The sequence below is a fragment of the Macrobrachium nipponense genome, chromosome 5 (genome assembly GCF_015104395.2).
Source record: "Macrobrachium nipponense isolate FS-2020 chromosome 5, ASM1510439v2, whole genome shotgun sequence".
NCBI lineage: Eukaryota > Metazoa > Arthropoda > Malacostraca > Decapoda > Palaemonidae > Macrobrachium > Macrobrachium nipponense.
Window position 1 is genome coordinate 122,307,043 of NC_061107.1, and position 10,000 is coordinate 122,317,042.

Below are 10,000 nucleotides of genomic sequence, written 5' to 3' on the forward strand. Positions count from 1 at the left end.
TGGGAATGTGTTGTATTCCAGTTAATAACTTGTGGGGATTAAGGTGTGTCCATCCGTTTGCAGTGGTACTGAGCAAAGACAATTGGACTAGAGTGATCAAATTTGCCCATGGTGATGCCTCGGGCTCGGTTGGTTAGTCAGTTAGGACTTAGATCTTGTGAGTGCCTTCTCGCCAAGTGCTTTTGCGTTGTGCCGACGAGATTCGCATGTTTATGATTGCACAGATTCCGGGTTTTCTCTCATTGTGAAGGGGTGAGTGCTACAATGTGTTTTTTTGAGTCATAGGTTTTTTTTAATCATTTTGTGAATTCTGGGATTGGTTTGGAATACCACATGTTTTTCCCATAGGAATAGAAAGTGATGTGTTTTTTTATCGGCGCATGTTTAGAAGAGACACATTCGTCTTTGTGTTAATGCATACGTGTGTATGAATGGTTTTCATACATGCGAAACTGTTGCTTGAATTGCATTTTTTGCTTGGAGATAGAGTGCCCACTTGTTCTTACACGGTCAGCGTAATTTCTGCTGAACAGACCCAGAGGGGTATTGCAAGGGGAGGGCGAGTAGTGGTCTGCCTCGGGGGGCATTGCTTGACCGGGAGGGTGAAACTTTTTTTTAGCTTGGGGTGAACTCCTTTTTTTTTTTTCTTTGTGTCGTGGTACTGGGGACGAGTTTGCCCTTGGATAAGGAAATTTCCAATGCCAAAGGACATCAGCTGATAATGATTGGTTGATGATGTGAGATGCCCATAGGGTTTTTTTTTTTAGAAAGAGATTTTCTTTCTCTTGAGTGAAGAGAAAATGGGATGTGGTGTAAGTTTTCCTTATGCTTTGGAAGGCGCAATTATAAATGGGGACACAGTGATTATTTTTTGTTAATGGAGATTTGATTGGTGTTGGGGAGATTACTTTAAAATGGTGCTGAGTGATGGTGATTGCCGAGTGGTGTTGAATGGTGATGCCCGGTGGTGCTGAGTGATGATTGCTGACTGATGTTGTCAGGTGGTGTCGCCATTGGTGGTGGATGGGTGCTTCGTGTTGTATTTGGTGTATACTGGGGAAGTGGTGTTGAGTTTTGGGTGTGGCAATATTGGTGTATACTGGGGGATTAGCAAAATTAATGCCCTTACTTGAGATATTTTACTGGAGAATTCTTATTATTATTATTACTTGAGATATTTTACTGGAGAATTCTTATTATTATTATTACTTGAGATATTTTACGGGAGAGGTACTTAAGTAGAATTATCATTATTTGAGATATTTGATAGGAGATTATTTTATAATTATTACAGATAATTATATTATGGAGAATTATTGCAATGAATTATGGGAGAAGTTTTGTGGTTAATTATTTATTGAGTTTCTGTGACTTTGGAGAATGTGTCAGTGGTTCATGGGTGATGAATCTGGCTGAATTTTTGGTGAATTGTGCTGAATTTTGCTGAACTTCTGGTGAATTTTGTGCTGAATTTTTGGTGAATGGGCAAGCATTAACATTGGTGATGTTTTTTATATTAATACTGGTGATTTTTTTTATATACTAACATGGGTGTTGTAATGCTATCAAGGGTGGTGAATTATTTTTTTGTGGATCTGGGGGGAACTAACGACACATTTTTATTTTTGTTTTTCTTTTTTTATGAGTTCAGCAGAGATTGCTTGACATCTATGTGAGTCACGGGGATAGTTATTAGTGCCATTGATTTTTCTTTTTTCCTTTTTTAGACGTTAGCCATCGCTGACACAAGTTTTTTATCATGGGTGAATTTGGATTTATTTTTTCTCTCCAGTTTGTGAATTTTTTTTTAATGTCTCGGTTCGTGACTTAGAGTCATTGTTTGGGAACGTGTTTATGATTTCAGGTGTTTGATGCTGCAGAAAAATTTATAGGAGACTTTTTGCATTTTTTTTGAATGTATACGTAATGGCACTACATTTTTTTTCTTTCTGGATATTTGTGTTCCAGAAGTTGTGGGTTTCTTGCACAATATCTTTGTTGTATTTGCGACAATTTTGCCAGAGATAGGAAACTTGGCTAAGTTTCTAGTGGCCTATGCCGTAGTGCATATGGCGAAGTCTTTACTTAGACACTTTGAATTTGTAGTTCTGTTGTAATGAGTTGTGGCACATTGGTGATTTTTTCTAGAATTTTCTTAGCAATTTTTATTTGCCGAGTTTTTGCCCTTTCTTAGCAGTTATGCTAAACAGAGAGTTTATAGTTTTTGACTGTAACATTGAGTTATTCTCTGGAAAATTGGAGGTATATTATTTTGGAGATATAATTTGAGATATAATATATTGGAGGCATAATATTTTTGGCCATTTGATATTTTCTATTGCATTGGAAATATATTCCACAGTCTAGGCCTATGGTGGTGAGAGCTATGTTTAGTTAAATTATTTTGTAGCCATCTTTGTTGCAAATGGAGACACCTGTTTGAGGAGATATGTGGCAACATTTTTTGAGTGTGTCAGCTGGATGCTTTGAGTGCATTTTTTTGGAGATGGAGTTACATTTTTTGTTATCCTGCTTGGAGATATAATATTTTTTGAGACTTGTTTTATTCCACATGGAGTTATTGGTGAAATAGAGGTAAGTATTTTTTATTTGCCGAAATAGAGGTGAACATTTTTTGGTTACTGGAGGGGTGGTTTTTATTAACACGGGGTTATTGGGGAAATAAGAGGGAATATGGTGTTGTGTGGTTATTAATTGAATGGAGGTAATATTTTTATCACGGGAGTGGTTTTATTATTAATATGATGATGATGATGATATATATATATATATATATAATATATATATATATAATATATATATATATATATATATATATACTATAATATATATATATATGTGGGTGGAATTAATCTTTGGGGGTGACCTCTTTTGTGATTATGATTTTTTTCTTGAGTTGAATTCCTGGAGTTTTTCGAGCTAAGAGAAGAGTTCTGTGGTTCTTTTTGGTTTCGTGACAAACTGGAAGCGAGTGGCATTACTGCATTGTGGTCCTATGGAGATGTTGTGATTTTTTTTTTTCACCAGTGAGTTATTTTTGGAGGCATATAATTGCTGAATTGTGAGTTTACAGTAGTTTTTTTTCCTGGATAGGTGATAATTTTTTTTATATAATAGGGCAGTATCATGCGAGAGTTACGTCTTTGAGACAAATTTTGAACACCTAAGTCATATCCTAGAGATAATTTTGTGAAATGTGCTTACATGATGTCAGTATAGAACTTTTTTTTTGAGAATCATGGGTTTCCGAAGTTGGAAGTCTGACTAGACATTTTTATGCTGCAGTTCGAGCACCTGATGTGTCTGCAGGTGGATTTTTGCTGACAATACTGTGATGAGTCTGGTGTGATGACTTTTCCTCTAGTGGTGATTGCTCAGAGTTTTTGCAATATCTGGAAATGTTGACCATAGCATTTCATGAAAGTGCACGTGTGAGAGTTTGCTTTCTGGCCATGTCCGATAGCTTGAAAAGTTGCGATGTCAAAAATTCCGTAACTATGCATATTGCATTTGTTGGGGTAAACGTGGGGTTATGTATATCATGCATATATTATGTGTTTTGTGATGGGGAAGTTCACTTGTTATCTTTTTCCTTTTTTTTATTTTTTCCTTTTCCTACGAGAGATGTAATTGGGGATTGAGCTTTAAATAGCATTTCTTTTTGGACGGGAGATGTAATTTATCGGGGTTGTGATTTACATAAATGGGCGTTTTGAGATTAATTGTATGAGCAGTGAGGGGTTTTTACTGTCACACATTAGAGAGTTTTTACTGGTTTTGTGGGTTGTTGAAATATCAGAGCTTGAGAGAACATTTTTGATTTTTGGGTCTGGGCTTGTTACGTGATTTTTTTTTCCTTAGGCTCATTACCTTTTTTCTTTTTTTTTACTTGTGAGAATTTGCGAGTTTGAATTGTGAGTGCAGAACTCTGTGGAGTTACTGTAAGTTTTGGATTGTGTGTGCTGGTTTGTGAGTTTGGAGAATTAAGTTAGAGAACTTAGTATTTTTGTTTTTGTTTTTACGGGGCTGTGATAATGACTTATGATTTAGTGGTCATATGGAGTTCCTTCATGAGTTGAAGTTAGAAATGAGTTCAGTGGTCTTATTGAATGGAGTTAGTTGGTAGATGTTCAGTTAGTATTTCTGAATTTTTGAGGTCATTTTCTGATAGTAGTATGTCTGGGGTTAATTTTCTTTTTTGTTTGACCGATGACTTGACTGACATACTTAAACACACCATAATCGTCGTTCCCTGATGCTAGCAAGACGCCCACCAGCCATTGCAGAGATGTTGCTGTCGTTTGCCCAGGGTACTTAAGAGTGTTTCTACGAGTCTACAGAGTTCTACAGCACTTTTGGGTCTACAGAAGCCGTTAGATGTCTTCTGCAGGGAGACGTTTCGCCTTCCTACAGCGTGCTACATCTGTGCAGGAAGTTGCAGACAAAGAGCGATATTCAAGAATCCAAAATGAGAAAAGTTTCTACACCCAATTGTTATTGGAGATGAAGCGTGATAGACATTACTTTATAATGCCAGAGACGTGCAGTTATTACTATATTTTGTGTTTTGAGCCGGCCAATGTGTTTTTTTTATATATGAGCTGTTTTATGTGGCCTGTGGCTAGGCAGGGGCTAGCCAGGATGGTGGCCGAGCTTATCTGTTAAAAGGAGGAATGTGTAGACTTATTATATTTAACTTCTCATGGAGACAGAGTCTGAGCGGCAGCTTAAGAAAGCTGATATTTCTTTTCTGGGATGGTGTGACACTAAGTTACTTACTTAGCAGGTCAATGTTCGTCTGTGGGTATGTGAGTTCGTGAGGGCTTGTTCAAGGTGCATTTGAAAACTGGCTGCGACCAATTACTGAAGAGTGTGAATTCGTCTGTACGTGGGCGTCTCTTCCGTTCATAATGGCATCTTTAGCCAAAACTAGCGGAAGACTTACGGAGAGGTCTGTGGGAGAAAGGCAGAGCCACGATGACGTATGCCGAGGTGTTTCCTTTTGAGAGTGTGTGAAATTCCAGGCTGCAATGGGTGAGCTATTATGCTTTACCCAAAGTTATGGCTTGTCTCTTACTTTAATATTTTGTAAAGATGTTCTATTTCATTTGATCTTTTGACTTTGTCTTTACAATTGTGTGTGCTCATGAGTGTGTTCTCCTGTCTTTTAAACAGGCAGATCTAGTGAGGGGACTGAGAGTCCTAGTGAGGGGACTAAGTATCCTAGTGAGTGGACTATATTTTGGAGAAGAGATAATTGGTGTGACTAAATACTGGTTAAGACTATTAAAATACTGGGGGGTTGTCTGTGAGACTTGAACTATGAATTATCATTCTATTAATTATCCTGTAAGAACCTGAATTATTCAGTTAGCACTTTGCTTTGAATAAACATATATTTTTGTAGCTCCGACTCTGATTTGGTGATTTTAGATAATGGAGAGAGAGAGGTTGTGAGAGAGAGAAAGAGAGAAGGCTATTGCCAGTGATTGCCTTGAGAGAGAGAGAGAGAGAGAGAGAGAGAGAGAGAGAGAGAGAGAGAGAGAGAGAGGAGGGACTGAGTGTTACCAGTTCACTTTCTGTAATGGCTAAACGCTTACCAAATATGAAAATAGCCGTGGGGGGTGGGGGGGGGGGGTGCGCGATGCTCCTCATTGTTAATATATATGTATATATTATATATATAAATATATATATATAATAATATATATATATATATAAATATCTATATATATATATATATATTATATATATAATATATATATATATATATATATATATATATATATCTATATATATATATATATATCTATATATAATATATATATATATGTAAATATATGTATATATATAGTGTTTTATACAGAGTTGTACATATTTTACCATAAATGCAATATGTATTGCAATAACCAGTTTTTTTGGAAAATATAATGATAAAAGAAAGGAAAAATATACATTTGTAGATATGTTTGATTTCTAGTTAAGCGAATTCAGGTTAGTTTGGGTTACTGAAATGGCAACTGCACATTTTGCTGTAGCAGTGCAATTTATTTTGCTTTGCTTCAGACATTGCTAAAAAGGAAATGGTAGTCTACAGAATACTTTGAAAAAAGTCATAGATATTGTATGTTGCATACGAGAACCTGGATTCACATTCTTCCCCATCTCTCTATCTGTCCGTCTTGGCTTCCATTCTCGTTCTCAGACGCAATTGCAAGCTTCTTATTAGATTCGGGGTAGCAGTTAATTGATATGAATAAGAGTACAAGTTCTTGCTTGCTTTTGGGTAGCCTAATTCCATTGCTGTAGACTCACGATTCGCGAACTTTCTGTGGATTGCATAAATCCATTGTTCATGGAAAATTCACCTATTCACTGCATTTTTCACATTAAAATATAAACAAATTACCGTATTTTCATATTGCTATCGGGACCAAATACAATTTTTAAAAATAAAACTATTAAAATACTCTGGTGTAAACATTTTAGAGGTTTTTTTTCTGTTTTAACTATCAAAACAGGCAGTCCTAAGCGTTTTTAGATGGGTTTTCAGTATTCGCGGATTTTAGCTATTTGGGGGGAGGGGTGGTGGGTCAGGTACCCATCCCCTACGAGTGCGGGTGTCCACTAATTACCAATTTGTGGTTTTCAGTCAGAGATATGACTGCAAAATCTTAATGTTATGTAATCTTAGTATTATGAAACAGCTTGTGCTACAGTATATAATGTTGGAATCAATAACAAAATTTTCCAAAGTGTCAAGGCAATAGCCTTAAGGATTTTTGGTGGGCATTGTGAATTTTAAAAGTTAGTATTAGTGTATTGGGCCGCTAGAATAATTGACATCTGTGTTTGTCAAGAATGTATGAACAACCGAAGGAAATTTAATTACTATGTATTAAATTGACTCAGTTTTGTCAAATAATCATATTTTGTGACAATGCTTCACTCCCAGCTGTAGTAGCCATTTAAGAATCAACCAGTAAAACTTATAAAATGCATATTAATTATTTGTTTTTCCCCAAGGCATGAGCCTCATATTATCATTTGTTTTTCCCGAAGGTATAAGCCTCATACCATTTGTTTTTCTCCCAAGGTATAAGCTTCATATAATATGTTTTCCCCTAAGGTATAAGCCTCATATTATCATTTGTTTTTTCCCAGGGCATATGCCTCATATTATCATTTGTTTTTCTCCCAAGGTATAAGCCCCATATTATCATTTGTTTTTCCCCAAAGTATAAGCCTCACATCATTTGTTTTTCTCCCAAGGCTTGACCCTAGACCTAATGTTGTTTAGTCACAGTTTCTGTCAAGGATTTTCATAGAAACTAAGGTGATTTAACCTTTGAAACTTGACATAAGGGAATAATGATAAATGGAAATGAAAAATGACAAATAAAATTTTGCTTTATTGGCAGAGAAATGTGCTTTTGAACAGGTGATGAAATGCATTAGTGATGCACAAAATTGAATTTAAGAGCACTTATCAGAGGTTACCAAAGTGATTCATTGAAGCATTAACTAAACGAAACTTTTCCAGCCTTTGGGGTCCAGAAATTCCCACTTTTTCGTATTAAAAAAGATTCAGAGGAGCTTGAATATATTTTTCGCTAAGAAACGCAGGTTTGCCTCGTGGAGGAATATATGGAGGTATTCCTGGATTATGAACTGGTCCTGAAGATCCCGGTCCTGAAGATCCCGGTCCTGAAGATCCCGGTCCTGAAGATCTAGGTCCTGAAGATCCCGTTTCTGAAGATCTAGGTCCTGAAGGTCGCGGTCCTGAAGATCCCGGTCCTGAAGGTCTCGGTCCTGAAGGTCCCGGTCCTGAAGATCCCGGTCCTGAAGATCCCGGTCCTGAAGATCCCGGTCCTGAAGGTCCCGGTCCTGAAGATCCCGGTCCTGATGATCCCGGTCCTGAAGATCCAGGTCCTGAAGATCCCTTTTCTGAAGATCCTGTTTCTGAAGAATCTGTTTCTGAATTTCCCGGTCCTGAATCACCTATTTCTGATGCACCTGTTTCTGAAGATTCTGTTTCTGAATCATCTGTTTCTGAAGATTCTGTTTCTGAATCATCTGTTTCTGAAGATTCTGTTTCTGAAGATTCTGAAGATCCCGATGCTGTATTTGAAAGGAAAAGTCAAAGAATTTAAAAGACTTGACATCAAATTTTATGTCGTAATGACATGCGATCTGCTGTAACTTATAAGAAAGAATGAGAAAAGTTTTTATAAGAAAGAACATGACAAAACAAGAAAATATTAAAATTGTACATGAGGCAGTGTCACTTAAAAGGAATACAACAGCTGTAGCTAGAACGGCATAATATAATTGTGGAAAAAACACCGTCGCATATGCTACTCGAAGCAGTACCCCGAAAGTGCACCGTAAGCCAAGGTTGTAGTACAGGCTACTTGCCATAACAGCAAGTGCTTTAGTTGATCCTGTTCAAAAAAAAAAAAAAAAAAAAAACTGAGAACACTGAAATCTTTCAGTATCAGAATTGTGACAATATGATGGGAAAAAATGTGTATTAGAGTAGTAGAAGAAGCATTTTATAAAACAGTCATTAGGGTTTTTTCTGGCATCTGTTGAAAAATAAAACCATTCATTATGATTCAAGTAAAACTGCATATTTTTATCGTGCTCTTCTTAAAATTTTTGACAACTGGGCAGACAATGGTCCAATTTTCTCTCTTCCCAAAATATGGAAAAGATTTGCTTGTTTTGAAATGTAAATTTCGAAATACTCTATCGTAAGGACAGAAGTTGATCAAGATGCCTTTATTTTTTAAAAGATAGTGATAGAGGCAAAAATATCTTATTTCTAGTCTTCCAAAAAAGCTAAAACATTTATGCTCTTGAAATTTGTACAAAAATTAAAATTAAAACTAGTGATAGAGGCAAAAATATCCAACTTCTAGTCTTCCAAAAAAGATCAAACAGGAAAATTAAAACTAGTGACAGAGGCAAAATTATATAGTATCCTATTTCTAGTCTTCCAAAAAAGATAAAACACTTATGCTCTTGAAATGTGCTGCGAAAAGGAGAAGTAACAAGATGAATCAAAATAAAAAAGGGGAATAGTCAGTTCAGAAGGTAATCATGAAATTACTCCAGAAGGAAAGTCACTTACTTGGAATGCAGCAAGTGCAAGTTGCACCAGCACATAGGGTTGCATCAGTGGTGCCAGTACAGACATAGGTGCTATCTAATTCGTTGTAGCAGGAACCCTTTTGAGCAGTGCACAGGCTATCAGTTCCACAGGTTGCGGGTTCTTTAAGAAGGATTTCATTCAGTTAGATTTGTTCAATGCTACATCACAATAGGTGATATAGTTGACCATTTATAAAACTGATGGTGAACATTATACGTATGTACAGGTTTGCAATGAGGAGATTGTTCAAACTGGTAATGTGGATACACTTAAGAGTTTCAAAAAAATCTTTAAATATTATGCGTTAAAGTCACAAAATCTACTATCTAAATGAAATGAATGGCGTATTATATAAATATTTCGATTTAATCGAATCATCACTAAGAATTATGTCAATTATTATGTGCAATAACTATAATACATTTCAACTTCATCTCATTGCCTTTTGACAGTTGAGGAGGCAGTCATCAGAGCTTCCCTCTTCCCATTAGAGAGAAGATATTGGCTGTTTTGAAACATGACTGGAAATATGATTTTTAAAATTAAGATAGAATTAGAAGAAAAATCTTGGAACAAGAACCCAAAAAGACAATTAAAGAAAAATCAATTGAGGCTGTTGCTTACGTGCAATACAGCAGGCACAGTTTGTGTTGTTGCATAATGCAGGGTGCGAATTGCCATTGCATACATGACTGCTTGACAAGTCATAACAGTAACCAGCATTGTCGGTGCAGCCGGCAGCTGGTATACAGTCTGTGAATAACGAAATTTGAAGTTTTTAATTAAGGTGTTAAATTTCAAGCCACTGATGCTGCTCTTTGG

At 36.2% G+C, this 10,000-nt stretch overlaps 1 protein-coding gene across 1 annotated transcript in view; it reads right to left on the bottom strand.

Moving 5' to 3' along the window:
- Positions 1-7,420: 7,420 nt before the first annotated feature.
- LOC135215613 (neurogenic locus Notch protein-like) overlaps positions 7,421-10,000 on the bottom strand; it is a 32,244-nt gene continuing 29,664 nt past the window's right edge. The window contains exons 20-22 of the mRNA XM_064250514.1: positions 9,803-9,931; positions 9,158-9,298; positions 7,421-8,142 (exon numbers count right to left, since the gene is read on the bottom strand). Of these exons, the coding sequence (XP_064106584.1) occupies positions 7,598-8,142; positions 9,158-9,298; positions 9,803-9,931 (815 nt within the window). The 3' untranslated portion in view covers positions 7,421-7,597. The remainder of the gene's footprint in view (positions 8,143-9,157; positions 9,299-9,802; positions 9,932-10,000) is intronic.